The 14,842-nt window shown below is 58.9% G+C and overlaps 1 protein-coding gene across 1 annotated transcript; it reads left to right on the top strand.

The window, feature by feature from the left end:
- Nucleotides 1-4,359: 4,359 nt before the first annotated feature.
- Nucleotides 4,360-14,466, top strand: NEK8 (NIMA related kinase 8). Its single transcript, XM_029082604.2, has 15 exons — nt 4,360-4,454; nt 6,024-6,229; nt 8,090-8,322; nt 8,785-8,916; nt 8,999-9,207; nt 9,513-9,592; nt 9,783-9,964; nt 10,123-10,273; nt 10,544-10,620; nt 10,940-11,057; nt 11,228-11,378; nt 11,567-11,730; nt 11,840-11,998; nt 12,099-12,257; nt 12,733-14,466. Exons 1-15 carry the CDS (start codon nt 4,408-4,410, stop codon nt 12,759-12,761), a joined length of 2,097 nt encoding a protein of 698 aa, XP_028938437.1. The 5' UTR covers nt 4,360-4,407; the 3' UTR covers nt 12,762-14,466.
- Nucleotides 14,467-14,842: the final 376 nt, after the last annotated feature.

Here is a 14,842-nt window from a genome sequence, read left to right as displayed (position 1 = left end):
TCGTTAAGCACTTACCATGTGCCAGGCACTCTACTAAGCGCCGGGGAGGATATGAGCAAATCGGAGTTGGACGCAGTCGCAGGCACAATCCCCATTTTACAGACGAGGCAACTGAGACGCAGGAGAAGAAAAATGACCTGCCCAAGGTCACACAGCAGACAATAATAATCACGGTATTTGTTCAGCGCTTGCTATGGACCAAGCACTGTTCTAAGCGCTGGGGATAGATAGAAGGTCATCAGGTTGTCCCCCGTGGGGCTCACGGTCTTCATCCCCATTTTACAGATGAGGTAACTGAGGCCCAGAGAAGTGAAGCGACTCGCCGAAGGTCACCCAGCTGACAAATGGTGGAGCCGGGATTAGAGCCCACGACCTCTGACTCCCAAGTCCGGGTTCTTTCCACTAAGCCACACTGCTTCTCTGCTCCCCTAGCGGGGGTCACAGCCCATCCTGGAATGTTCCTCCCTGTTGGTGTTCCCCAGATATTTCCAGCGCTTCCATTATGTTGTCCCAGCCCCACCCCTATTCCAGGAGAAGGCAAGAGACCCCTCCGTCTTCCCGTCCCCATTGTGGGACCTTATTTCTTGTGAACGACCTCCGACCCTTAGGCCGTCCCTTTCCCCAGACCAAGGTCCAGGAGGAGTCTAAATTGACCCCGTGTCCTGGGTGCCAGCTTTCGCTAGGCAGCACCACTCCCTCTGACCTGCCCCAAACCCAGCCCCTGTTTGCCCTGTCACACAGTCACCCTCAACCAACTTGGGCGAGAACTAGGGTTACATATTAACCCGGCTTGGCTCCCCGCCTAGCCTGCTGGGGTAGCCAACTGGTTACTGGTTTCCAGGGAAGAGCATGAGCTAAGTGAGCATGTGAATGGGGGGGTGAGGAGGCCCCTCTAACCCGCTGCCCTCCTCTTAATTTTTCACAAGGACTAAAAATCAGTGTTAGATGACCCCAAAAGAAATAATGGTGGCATTTCTTAAGTACTTACTATGTGCCGACCACCGTCCTAAACCCTGGGGTAGATATGAGGTAGATACAAGGTTGTCCTACGGGGGTGCTCACAGTCTTAATCCCCATTTTACTGATGAGGGAACTGAGGCCCAGAGAAATGAATTAACTTGCCCAAAGACACACAGCTGACAAGTGGCGGAGCTGGGATTAGAACCCAAGACCTCTGACTCCCAAACCCGGGCTCTTTCCATTAAGCTAAGACTGTTTATGCAAGCACACAGGGTCAATCAATCAATCCATCCTGTTTATTAAGTGCTTACTGAGTGCAGAGCACTGTACTAAACACTTGGGTGAACCTTTTAGGCAAGGGGACAAGGCTGGGAACAAGGATGAGAGGGGAAGAGCGGGGAAAAGCCTCTATTCCTCATCATTAGTATGAGAAGCAAAAGCAGCCTAGCGGGAAGAGAGCAGGCCTGGGAGTCAGAAGACCTGGGTGCTAATTCCAGCTCCTCCACTTGTCGGTTACATGATCTTGGCCAAGTCACTTAACTTCTCTCTGCCTCAGTTCCTTCATCTACAAAAGAGGGATTCAGTACATGTGCTCCCTCCTAGTTAGAGTGTGAGCCGCATGTGGGACCTGATTATCCTCTATCTATCCCTAGTGCATAGTACAGTGCTTCACACCCTATAAGCATTTCATTAATACCACAGTTATTAAGAAGAGCAGACAAAAGAATTCACAGCACCGGCACTGTTCAGAAGGCTCTGGTTGGGGGTTAGTCTTCCTCCCCTCCCCTACCCACTTCCAAAAAACCCAGCACCAGAGCGGTGATGGTCGTTCAGTCCATCAATTCAATTCATCGTATTTATTGAGCGCTTATCGTGTGCAGGGCACTGTGCTAAGTGCTTGGGAGAGTTCCTTGTCAGGATTTATTGCTGGAATTATTACAGTTGCTTGCAATTACGGAGTCTGGACCGACATACTAGAGCCAGGACCTACTTTGAGCTGATCCACTCCCCAATCCTGGCTGAGGGGAGCAGCTCCGAGAGACAGGGAAGCCGGTCCACTCCCTTCGGACCACTTGACGGACAGCTCCCCAACACCGACCCCAGGAACGGATCATCGGTGGATCCTAAGCTCAGCCACCCACGCTCTGCAGCCCCGATCAAAAACCTCTATATCCCCTGCTACTGCAAACTCATGCCTTGTGTGTCTGTTGTACTTTCCCGAGTGCTTAGTACAGGGCATTGCCGTCACAGGTGGTCAGTAGAGTCTATTAGGGCTGTCCCTGTATTCTTTTGACAGCTTATCCAAAAGACATGGAGGAGGTTGGCCAGAGGACTGCAAAATCCAGGAGGTCGAGGGAGTGGGCCGGGGACTCTCAAGGTGCAGTGGAGTTTTGGAAGAGCGGTGGCTAAGTCAGAGAAAAGTGAGGGAGACTGGGGGGTGGGCAGGGGGCTGAGAGAGAGCCCGGGGACCGTAGAGGGGACTGTGAAAGTAATGGAAGCAGAAGGAATTACTCTGGAGGACCTCCATGTAACTGGATTCCAACCTGGTCCGTGGTGGAGAGTATGGATTGTCTCTATTTGCTACTTTCCAAGCGCTTAGTACAGTACTCTGCTCACAGAAAGTGCTCAATAAATACGGATTGAATGAGTGAATGAATGAACAAATACCATCATTATTATTATTATGACAGGGGTCGGTGGTGGAGAGTAGGGATTGTCTCTATTGCTTTCCAAGCACTTAGTACAGTGCTCTGCATATAGTAAGCGCTCAATAAATACAGATTGAATGAACAAATATCGTCATTATTATTATTATTATGACAGGGGTCGGTGGTGGAGGGTAGGGATTGTCTCTGTTGCTTTCCAAGTGCTTAGGACAGTGCTCTGCACACAGTAAGCGCTCAATAAATACAGATTGAATGAATGAACAAATATCGTCATTATTATTATTATTATGACAGAGGTCGGTGGTGGAGGGTAGGGATTGTCTCTGTTGCTTTCCAAACATTTAGTATAGTGCTCTGCACACAGTGCTCAATAAGTACGGATTGAATGAGTGAATGAATGTACAAATACCATCATTATTATTATTATGACAGGGGTCGGTGGTGAAGAGTAGGGATTGTCTCTGTTTTAGCATTTACTGAGCACTTTTCTAAGTGCAGAGCACACAGTAAGCACTCAATAAATATGGATTGAATGAATGAACAAACACCGTCATTATTATTATGACGGGTCATTGGTGGAAGGTAGGGAGCAAGCATGGCTCAGTGGAAAGAGCCTGGGCTTGGGAGTCAGAGGTCTTGGGTTCTAATCCCAGCTCCGCCGCTTGTCAGCTGGATGACTTTGGGCAAGTCACTTCACTTCTCTGGGCCTCAGTTCCCTCATCTGTAAAATGGGGATGAAGACTGTGAGCCCCACGTGGGACAACCTGATCACCTTGTATTCCCCCCCGGCTCCCCGCACGCTTAGAAGCAGCATAGCTCAGTGGAAAGAGCACGGGCTTGGGAGTCAGAGGTCATGGGTTTGAATCCCAGCTCTGCCACTTGTCAGTGGGGTGACTGTGGGCAAGTCACTTTACTTCTCTGTGCCTCAGTTACCTCATCTGTACAACGGGGATTAAGACCGTGAGCCTCACTTGGGACAACCTGATTACCCTCTATCTCCCCCAGTGCTTAGAACAGTGCTCTGCATATAGTAAGCACTTAACAAATACCAACATTATTATTATTATTATTAGAACAGTGCTTGGCATATAGTAAGCGCTTCACAGATACCACCATTATTACTATTAGGGATTGTCTCTGTTGTTTTCCAAGTGTTTAGTGCAGTGCTCTGCATACAGAAAGCACTCAATAAATATGGATTGAATGAATGAATGGAGTGAACAAATACCATCATTATGATGTTGACTGGCTTGAATGAATGAATGAACAAATACGGTCATCATGATGATGACTGAATTGGATGAATGAATGAACAAATACAGTCATGATGATGATGACTGAATCGGATGAATGAATGAACAAATACAGTCATGATGATGATGATGATGACTGGATCGAATGAATGAATGAACAAATACGGTCATGATGATGATGACTGGATCGAAGGAATGAATGAATAAATACGGTCATGATGATGATGATGATGACTGGATCGGATGAATGAATGAACAAATACGGTCATGATGATGACTGGATTGAATGAACAAATACAGTCATCATGATGATGAGGACTGGATTGAATGAATGAATAAATGAACAAATATAGTCATTATGATGATGATGACGGGATTGAATGAATGAACAAATACGGTTATTATGATGCTGAGGAGTGGATTGAATGAATGAAAGAAGGAAGGGGGGACGTCATGGAAGGGGGCGGGGCCGCTTGGGGAGGCTCTGCGCATGCGCGGGCCAGGGCGGGGCGGCCCGTGGCGGCGTCATGGAGAAGTACGAGCGGATCCGTGTGGTGGGGCGAGGCGCCTTCGGGTGAGCAGAGTTCGAGTCCGGGAAGGCCGCCGGCGGGGGGTGGGGACGCTCTCGGCGCCTTTCTCCGACCTGGAAGCGCCGCCGGGGTGGCTGCTTTCCCCCCCCCCCCCATAACGGTCTCCTCACGCCAGCTGGCGGAAGTCCCGCCCCTCCTTCCGGCCTCCTGGCGCGCTCGTGTGTGCGCATGCGTGCGCTTCGGCCCCCGCCCCTTCCCCCCGGAGTCCGTCCTCCCCGGCCCCGCCCCCCCGGCGCGTGCGCGGCGCCCGGCGCGCGCCGTCCCAGGCGCCAGGCGTCGCGTGGCCCTGGCGGGCCGCTCCGACGTTAATAATCATGTCGCTGGGGTTTCTTCAGCGCTTCCTCAGTGCCAAGCGCTCTTCTAAGCGCTGGGGGAGATACACTCATCATTATGGCCTTTGTTAGGCGCTTACTATGTGCCAAGGACTGTTCTAAACGCTGGAGGAGATACACTCATCATTATGGCCTTTGTTAAGCGCTTACTATGTGCCAAGCACTGGTCTAAGCGCTGGGGGAGATACACTCATCATTATGGCCTTTGTTAGGCGCTTACTATGTGCCAAGCACTGTTCTAAGCCCTGGAGGAGATACACTCATCATTATGGCCTTTGTTAGGCGCTTACTATGTGCCAAGCACTGTTCTAAGCACGGGAGGAAATGCACTCATAATTATGGCCTTTGTTAGGCGCTTACTATGTGCCAAGCACTGTTCTAAGCGCTGAGGGAGATACACTCATCATTATGGCCTTTGTTAGGCGCTTACTATGTGCCAAGCACTGTTCTAAGCCCTGGAGGAGATACACTCATCATTATGGTCTTTGTTAGGCGCTTACTATGTGCCAAGCACTGTTCTAAGCGCGGGAGGAAATGCACTCATAATTATGGCCTTTGTTAGGCGCTTACTGTGTGCCAAGCACTGTTCTAAGCACTGGGGGAAAATACAATAATAATAACAATGGCATTTTTTAAGCGCTTACTATGTACCAAGCACTATTCTAAGCGCTAGGGGAAGTGCAATAATAATAATGATGGTATTTAAGCGCTTACTACGTACCAAGCACTATTCTAAGCGCTGGGGGAAATACAATAATAACGATGGCATTTTTTAAGCGCTTACTATGTACCAAGCACTGTTCTAAGCGTTGGGGGAAGTGCAATAATAATAATGATATTTAAGCGCTTACTATGTACCAAGCACTATTCTAAGCACTGGGGGAAATACAATAATAATAATGCTGGTATTTTTTAAGCACTTACTATGTACCAAGCACTGTTCTAAGGGCTGGGGGAAGTGCAATAATAATAATGATGGCATTTAAGCGCTTACTATGTACCAAGCCCTGTTCTAAGCGCTGGGGAGGATACAAGGTGATCAGGTTGCCCCACATGAGGCTCCCAGTCTTAATCCCCACCTGACAGAGGAGGGAGCTGAGGCCCAGTGAAGTGACTTGCTGACAGATGGCGGAGCCGGGATTAGAACCCAGGACCTCTGACTCCCAAGCCCGGGCTCTTATCGCTAAGCCACGCCGCTCCTCATCGCCCTCTTCCCCTCAGGATCGTTCACCTGTGCCTGCGCAAGGCGGACCAGAAGCCGGTGATCATCAAGCAGATCCCGGTGGAGCAGATGAGCAAGGATGAGAGGCTGGCGGCCCAGAACGAGTGCCAGGTCCTGAAGCTGCTCAACCACCCCAACGTCATCGAGTACTACGAGAACTTCCTGGAGGACAAGGCCCTCATGATCGCCATGGAGTACGCGCCAGGTGGGCGCCCTCCCCGCGCCCACCCGGCCCCCTGCCTGCCGTGTCCGGGCTGAAGAGTGATGGTGTTTGTTCAGCGGTTACCGGGCGTCAAGCACTGCCCTAAGCGCCGGGGTAGATGCGAGCTAATCGGCTCAGACGCAGTCCCCGTCCCGCATGGGGCTCGCGGGCTTCATTGCCGTTTTACGGATGAGGTCACCGAGGCACGGGGAAGTGAAGTGACTTGCTCAAGGTCACTCAGAAGACAAGTGGAGGAGCCAGGGCTGGAACCCAGGCCCTTCTGTCTTCCCGGCCCATGCTCTATCCACTGGGTTGAGCCCCTTTACCGGGCATCTCTGCTAAGCCACCAGCCCGGCCCTCACCGAGCCCGAGACCCCATGCCGTCTCCCAAAGATGTCAGCCTTCCCCTTTCCCCCGCTCCAGGATCACTTTGCCCTTCTCCCTTGTGGCACATGACCAGGGGCAGAGGAGGCCGTAGGCTGCATGGCCTAGTGGAAAGAGCATGGGCCTGAGAGTCAGAGGATCTGGGTTCTAATCCCAGCTCTGCCAGTTGCTAGCTGTGTGACCTTGGACAAGTCACTTAATTTCTCTGTGCCTCAGTTTCCTCAACTGTAAAATGGGGATTCAATACCTGTTCTTCCTCCCGCTTAAGACCGTGAGCCCCCACGTGAGACGGGGACTGTGTCTGACCTAATTGGTTACACCTACCCGAGCGCTTAGAACAGTGTTTGACACATAGAAGTGGCTTAAGCAGTATGATCAAACAAACGGAGAGGGATGAATCCTGCCTTTGGGGCTGTAGTCCCTGGCTCTTCCCTCTTTACCTCCCACGTTTGGACTGTCTAGCTCCCGCCAGATTTTCTCCACAGCATTTCCCACCTTGGCCCCTTCCCCCTCCCGGCCAAGTTCTTGTCTCCTTGCTGCATCGGCCTCCTCCCGGCCTTTCTGCCTCTTCCCTCTCCTACAATCTACTGCTGGGATTATCAGTCAATCAGTCGATTGTATTGTGTGCGTGGGGAGCACTGTACTAAGCGCTTGGTAGAGATGAGTACAATAGCGTTGGTAGACACGGTCCCCGCCCACAGGGAGCAGTTATCTTCCCAAAATGTTCAGAAGGTATTGCAGCCTGCTCTGACCTTTAAAACCCTTTCGTTTCCCTCTGTATCATACAAAGGTGCCCGATCCTTGGCTTCAGAGCTCTCTCTCTCTCCTTTTACAGCTTGTCTGTCACCCGCTTCACCCCAACTCTTTCCCTTCAGTCTCTCAAGGTAATCTTACAGCATTTCACTCTCAACCGTCCCAACTCCAACCCCATTGCTCGTGCCTTTCCCCTTGCCCAGAACTCCCTCCCCACTCAAATTCAGCAGACCACCCCCTCCCTTTCCATCTTGGAAGCCCTCATGGAAACCCCACCTTCTCCAGGAAACCCTCCCTGATTGACTGGAGAAGCAGCGTGGCCTAGTGGATAGAGCACGGGCCTGGGAGTCAGAAGGTCACGGGTTCTAATCCCCGGCTCTGCCACGTGTCTGCTGTGTGACGTTGGGCAAGTCACTTCGCTGGGCCTCAATTCCCCCATCTGCAAAATGGGGATTAAGAGTGTGAGCCCATGTGGGACAGGGACTGTGTCCAACCCAATTTGCTTGTATCCACTCCAGTGTTTAGTACAGTGCCTGGCACTTAGTGTTTAATAAATACCGTATTTATTATTATTATTGTTATTTTCACCTCCCCCTGCGGTTTCTCCTACCTGCTCTGCCGGCATATCTCAGACTGATATCGGCGGGTTACCGCGTCAGGCCGTGAGCTCCTCGAGGGCCGCCTCTTCCCATCCCCTCGGTGCTCAGCCGGTCCGATCGCTTGCAGGCGGCACGCTGGCCGAGTACATCCAGAAGCGCTGCAACTCGCTCCTGGACGAGGACACCATCCTGCACTTCTTTGTGCAGATCCTCCTGGCCCTGCACCACGTCCACACCCACCTCATCCTCCACCGGGACCTCAAGACCCAGAACATCCTCCTCGACAAGCACCGCATGATCGTCAAGATCGGCGACTTTGGCATCTCCAAGATCCTCAGCAGCAAGAGCAAGGCCTACACGGCATGTGGGGTTCAGGGTGGTTTTGGTGAGGGTGGGAGAGTGCTCCCCCCGGTCCCCTTAGGTGGGCAGGCCCGGGCTGCGGTTCCTACGGGGACCTGGCGGCCGACCATCTCTCTCTCGACAGCCAGAGAACAAGGGGGTTTCGGGAATGCTTGCTGGGGGAGGGGCCCCTCTGTGGCAGCCACCCCAGGATTACAGGCAGACCCAGGGCCCCTCGATCATCCCCTTTGGCCGCTGGGAGGACCGGAACCTCCCTGCCTCTCAGATGCCCGTGGTCTGAGGGCAATCGAGGCGGCTCTGGGGCCTTGAGGTGCTGGACCACCCATCCTGACCTTCTAGGGCCTGGCTCAGGGCTTCCCCGTCCACCCTCCCAACCCTACCCTGGGGGCCGGGGACGAGGAGGTGGACCCTCTCCCCACAGCCCCCTGCGACGGCCCGCTCTGTCGCCTTTCTGGCCGCCAGGTGGTCGGCACCCCGTGCTACATCTCCCCCGAGCTGTGCGAGGGCAAACCCTACAACCAGAAGAGTGACATCTGGGCCCTGGGCTGTGTCCTCTACGAGCTGGCCAGCCTCAAGAGGGCCTTCGAGGCGGCGGTGAGCCGGGGCGGGACGGTGGGCCCGGGAGGTACGTCGGCACGGGGACACCCCCTGACGCCTCCCCGCCCGCGCCCCGCAGAACCTGCCGGCCCTCGTGCTGAAGATCATGAGCGGCACCTTCGCGCCCGTGTCGGACCGCTATAGCGTGGAGCTGCGGCAGCTGGTGCTCAGCCTGCTCCGCCTGGACCCTTCGCAGCGGCCCCAGCTCAGCGAGATCATGGCCCAGCCCCTCTGCATCCGCACCCTGCTCAATCTCTATACCGACGTGGGCAGCGTCAAGATGCGGAGGTGAGGGGGCCGGTGGGCGGGGGGGCCGGGGGTCGGACCGGGCAGACTCTGGGGCCTCATGGCCAGGAGGACCCCTCCCCAGCTCTTGGGGAGTTGCCAGCCCCCTTTGAAGGTAGCACACACCTTGCGTACTTGAGCACACAGACAACCTGGGTCCGGGTGGCAGGGGCGCGGCAGAGGAACGGAAGGAGCTGCTGGGGCCATTCCGGGCTCGGGAGGGGGCTTGGAGGTGGGCAGGGGCAGACTCCGGGGCCGGAGGGCCAAGAGGTGGAGTCTGCCGCTGACGCCTGCCCGTTTCCCAACAGGGCAGAGAAGCCCCTGGCCACGGTGCCCCCAGTGGCCCATGGCCGAGGGGGCAGCAGAGTGGGCAGTGCCAGGACCTGGGGTAAGTCTTCACCCTGAGTGGGTGAGGGAGGCCGGGGCCCAGGGCCGATCCGCTCGTCCTCCTCTCCCAACCCCGCTGCGGTTCCCCAGGATGGCGCGTGGCCCCTCTTCGAGCCCTTGGGTCCCAGTCCCACCAGTGCGGCCCGGTGTGGGCCCCGGGGCTCAGGGCGCTGCCCGTGTTCTCCTCCTAGGTGCCCCCGGGGGGCCGGCCAGGCCGACCGTCCCTCCCCCGCTGTGCTCCGTGTATACCTGGGGCGGGGGGCTCAGCACCCCCCTGCGTCTCCCCATGCTCCACACCGAGGTGGGACAGGTGGCGGCCGGGCGCACCCAGAGAGCCGGGGTCACCAAGTCGGGACGCCTCATCATTTGGGAGGTGGGTGAGGGGCCCGGAGAGGTGCCGGTGGTCTGCGGGGGGGTGCAGTGCCGGGTGGACGGTCAGAAGATGCGGGGGGATGTGCACGTGTTGCCCTCCGTGGCCTGTGGGCGGTGGGCTTCGGGTTGTCCGGGCTGAGGGGGCCGTGTCCGCCCTAGGCTGCCCCCGTGGGGTCCGGCGGGGGCCCCGCGCTGCCCGGGGCTCTGGAGCCGCTGCAGCCGCAGTTCGTCTCCCGCTTCCTGGAGGGCCAGTCGGGTGTCACCATCAAGCACGTGGCCTGCGGGGACCTGTTTGCGGCCTGTCTCTCGGGTGCGGAGCAAGGGGGCGAAGATGGGGGGGCGGGGGGCCGGGGAGGGCGTCCAGCCCAGCCACCGCACGGCTCTGTCACACGTGGCACAGCTGCATGTTTCTCCTTGCCCGGGCGGCGGAGGGGCAGCTGCCCACTCTCCTTGGCCCCTGGCCCTCAGCATGCCCATCCCCGTCCACTTCCCCTTTGGCCTGAGCCTGACCCCCGCCGGGTATCAAGGGGTGGGCAGCCGCAGTGACCCTGTCGGTTTCCCCGTCCTGTCTCCGCCGCAGACCGGGGTATCATCATGACGTTTGGCAGCGGCAGCAGCGGCTCCCTGGGCCACGGCAGCTTCACAGATGTCGGCCAGGTGCAACCCCGGGGGCCGGGCGTGGGTTCGGGGGGCGGCCTCAGAACGGGGGCGTGCCACCTGCCCGTGGGTTGTGGGAGGGAGGGCAGGACGGGGGCTGTGGGGAAATCCCAGCCCCTGCTAGATGGCACCTGCCTCCTGCTGCAAAGGGGAAGCTCAGGGCCGCTGCCGCTGGGGCCCCACGGGGCAGTTGGGGATGGGGGGTGGTTGAAAGGCCCCGGTGCTCGTTGGGGGATTTCCCGGTCCCGGTGGGACCTTCCCGGAGTGGGGAAAGAGGGCCTCTCCCAAGGGAGTCTGCCTCGGGTCCCCGTTTCCGCAGCCCAAGATCGTGGAGGCCCTGCTGGGCTACGAGATGGTGCAGGTGGCCTGCGGGGCGTCTCATGTGTTGGCCCTGTCCGCAGAGCGAGAGGTGTTTGCCTGGGGCCGAGGCGACAGCGGTGAGACTCCCCTCCCCATCCTCCCCGCCCCCCTGCTTCTTCCCCCGCCTCCTTTCTCCTCCCTCCCCACCCCCTTGGACTTGCCCCATCCTCCCCTGCATCCCGCTCCTCCTCTTCCCTCCTCAATTCCCCGCGGCCAGGCCCTCAACCTTCCCTCCTCCCCGACCCAGGACGCTTAGGTCTGGGCACCCGGGAATCCCACAGCTGCCCCCAGCCGGTACCCGTGCCCCCCGAGCTGGAGGCCCAGCGGGTCCTGTGTGGCATCGACTCTTCCATGATCCTCACGGTCCCCGGCCAGGCCCTGGCGTGCGGGAGCAATAGGTGAGAGAAGCCGGCGGGCGGACCCGGGCACCAGAGGGCCGGGGAGCCTCCCGCTGGTCCGGCAGCCTAGGGTGACTGTCATCTCTCGGGTCGGGGGGTCCGGAGTACCTGCCTCCTGGTGCTCCCCGGTCCCGTCCACTCTGCTTCCTCCTCGCGCCCAGATGCTTCGGTGCTACTCTTCCCTGCAGGTATAACAAGCTGGGCCTGGACTGGCTGGCCCCCGGGGAAGAGCCCGCTCCCCACGACCAGGTAGAGGAAGCTCTGAGCTTCACACCCCTTCGCTCTGCTCCCCTGAACCTAGCACCCCTGGTGAGCGCCGACGTGGGCACGGCCCACTCCGCCGCTGTCACAGGTGAGCCGGAGGGCCCCGGGCCCGGGAGGGGAAGTAGATTCCCGATCTGCCTCTCCAACCCTCCGACAATCCCTCCTTGTCTCTCCCCTCTCCATCTCCGCCCCTCCAGCCTCTGGCCAGTGCTACACTTTTGGCAGCAACCAACACGGGCAGCTGGGCTCTGGGGCCCGCCATGGCAGTCGGGCACCCTGCCTGGTCGGGGGGCTGCAGGGCATCCGGGTGACAATGGTGGCCTGCGGGGATGCCTTCACGGTGGCCATCGGCGCAGGTGAGAGCGGGACCACGGTGGGGGAAGGCCCCTCAGGTGCCCCCCCGCCCTCCTGGGGGCGTCGGCCGCCACCGCCAGCTTACGCCCCGTGTCCCGGCAGACGGCGAGGTGTACACGTGGGGCAAGGGGGCCCGGGGCCGACTGGGCCGGAAGGACGAGGACAGCGGAGTTCCCAGGCCGGTGCAGCTGGATGAGCCCCACCCTTACGTGGTCACCTCTGTATCTTGTTGCCACGGAAACACCCTGCTGGCCACCCGGCGTGAGTGCCCCCCCGCCAACCCCTAACCTCAGGTCCAGGATCCCTCTGGCCGTCGTCCGGGTCAGCTTGGCCAGAGCTCCCTGGGTGGGGGGAGTGGGCCCTGCTGGCCGAGGGGCAGAGCTCCCCAGCCCCCTGCCCCGGCTCGAGCTCCCCCATGCCCCACTGCGGCCAGCCCCGAGCCCACGGACGGAGCCCCGGCTCCGCCCACCTCACGCCCCCCTCCCCACCGCCCCGAAGCTCAGATGAGTTCGGAAGCGGCAGCAGAAGCCGCGACTTGTCTGGCCCGGGGCCTCCCTTTTGAAGGTCGGGAAGCTGGCAGGTGGGGGTGGGCCTCGAGTAGAGCGGCAGTGGGTGGCAGGGAGGGAAGCCCTGGACCCCTGCCATACCAGCCCCTCTCCACTGCCCTAGGTGCCCTGGGCGCCCCGGGGTAGAGAGTCCGGGTCTGGGGCTCAGCCAGGCTCTATGCTCTTTTCAGCTGCCACGGAGGAGCCCGCCCCGCCCTGAGGAGCGCCACCAAGCACCCCCCGCAGCTTCGACTGACTCACCCTGCCCCTCGTTTCCTACTGTCTGCTTCCGGGCCCCCTCGGGGCCTGATGCGGGGTAGGCTCCAGCCTCCTCCAGACCAACCCCCTCTTGGGGTACAACCATATCCCGGGGCACCGGGGAGGGCAGCCGTGGGCCCAGAATAGAAGGCTCAGGGGCTGGGCTGGGCTGCATCCTGGGCTCCTGGCACTCTTCGGGCACAGTCTTGGCACAGGGAGGGCCCAGCTGCCCTGTGCATCCCCCCCAGCTCCCCCTCAACTCTGGCCCTTCTCCCTTCCTCGTTACTCATCCCCTCACTCCCCTGCCCACGGGAGCCTGGCACTCCCCCCTCCCCCCGGCTCCTTTTCCCTCCCGGTGCTCCTTCCTGGCTCGTGCCCGGGCCAAACCCGCTACGCCAGGCTGGCGGCCCAGCCACCCCCGCCTGGCCCGAGGCAGCTGTGTCTTGGGTGAAAGAGACAGCGATCTCAGAAGCTCCCAGCCACCTGCAAGGCCACGGCAGGAAGTGGCGGGGGAGGGACTCCCCACTCTGGGATGGGGGAGGCGAGTGCCTCGAGCTGCCTGGGGACACGCAACCCAGCCCCCTGGGCCCATCACCCTCGCCCACCCCCGGTCACAGCTCCAGTCCCAAGTCCCCCTCAGAGGTGGCGGGCGGGCACCGCCATTCTGGGTGAGGCAGGCTGAATAGGACGGGGAAGTTGTCTGGCCCAGAGAAGGCCAGGCAGGCCCGTCCACCAGGGCCTCAGCCCCATCCCTGCCTGGCTCTCAAGCCTCCCGGGTAGCACGGTGGTCAGAGATGCCCCCCGTCCCCATCCCCAGCTCAGGAGGGGACGGGGGACAACTGGGGCAGAAGTATTCTTTCATTCTGTCATTGTTGATCGCCTTTATTGAGCGCTTACTGTGTGCAGAGCACTGTACTAAGTCCTTGGGAGAGTACAATATAACAATAAACAGACACATTCCCTTTCCACAATGACGGTACAGTCTAGAGGGCGGAGTGGGAGCAGAGAGGCCAGGGAGCAGGGGTTCGTCCAGTCGGGGAGGGGTCTGTCTCTTCCTCCTTCCTGTGCTCTCCAGGAGCCCTCCCAGAGCCCGGGGAGGAGGGAGCCAGCTGAGCAGAGACCACCCCAGAACTGGACTGACCTCTCCCGCCCCTTCCCTCCCCACTCTCTCTTGCCCTCTGTCACCCTCTCTGTCTCTTCTCTACCCCCCCTTCCCGCACCCCACAGTCAGACCCTCCGACCTTGCACCAGTCTGGCTCAAGGCGGAGGGCCAGGGAAAGGGGGGACCCCGGGAATGGCACCTCAAACGAGCTGGGCAGCGCTCGCCCTTCCTGGACAGGCGGGCACAGCTGAGCAGGGCAGAAGGCTGAGGCGATTGCTGTAACGGTCGCTGCGGTTGCAGCTGTGACTGCTGGACTCTGAACTCGGGTGTCTAGAGCGACCGTGGCCTGTTGCTTTTTGTGTTTGTCCTCTCCTCTCCCCAGTTTTATTGTTTCATCTCGCCCTGTGTGTCAGCCTCCTCTCGCCGCTTACATTCTTAGATTGTGACCCCCCCCGCCCCAAGAGACCCAGGCCAGGGCCAGTGTCTGATTTCCACGCGGGTATTCTTTCTCGGTGCTTAGTAGTGACCTCGCAAAGTAAGCGCTTAATAAATACCTTTACTATTATTGCTGTTGCTGCCTCAGGGCCTCCCTTCCCCCCAGGAAGTGGAGACAGGTGTGGGATCACCCTGCAAGACAGACGAGCCTCTTCCACCTCCTCTCTCCCTGGGTGGAGTTCGCCAGAGCCGGGGGGTCCGGACTTGGTGAGGGGGCAGAGTCAGGCCCAGCAAGGTCTGCGGCAGCGGGTGCCATGGTATCATCTGTCCAGGTTGGGTGTTTGGAGGGGAGGGGGAAGGAGAAGGGGGAAAAGGGCACAGGCCCGTGGCCACAGATGCCCTTGGGCCCTGGTTGCCAGGCAGCCCCGGAGGAATGTGGGTGCAGCCAGGGGCCCCGGAGCTGAGCACTCCCCTGGCACCGTGCCCTGCCCCACCCGCTGCCTCTT

The sequence above is a fragment of the Ornithorhynchus anatinus genome, chromosome 17 (genome assembly GCF_004115215.2).
Source record: "Ornithorhynchus anatinus isolate Pmale09 chromosome 17, mOrnAna1.pri.v4, whole genome shotgun sequence".
Taxonomy (NCBI): Eukaryota; Metazoa; Chordata; class Mammalia; order Monotremata; family Ornithorhynchidae; genus Ornithorhynchus; species Ornithorhynchus anatinus.
The sequence above is the reverse complement of the archived record's forward strand: the minus strand, read 5'-3'. Positions and strand labels throughout refer to the sequence as shown.

Coding starts and splice junctions, on each gene's coding strand:
- NEK8 (XM_029082604.2), top strand. CDS start 4,408: ATGGAGAAGTACGAGCGGATCCGTGTGGTGGGGCGAGGCGCCTTCGG. Junction 9,965..10,122: donor GACGCCTCATCATTTGGGAG/GTGGGTGAGGGG, acceptor TGTCCGCCCTAG/GCTGCCCCCGTGGGGTCCGG. Junction 10,274..10,543: donor GTTTGCGGCCTGTCTCTCGG/GTGCGGAGCAAG, acceptor TCTCCGCCGCAG/ACCGGGGTATCATCATGACG.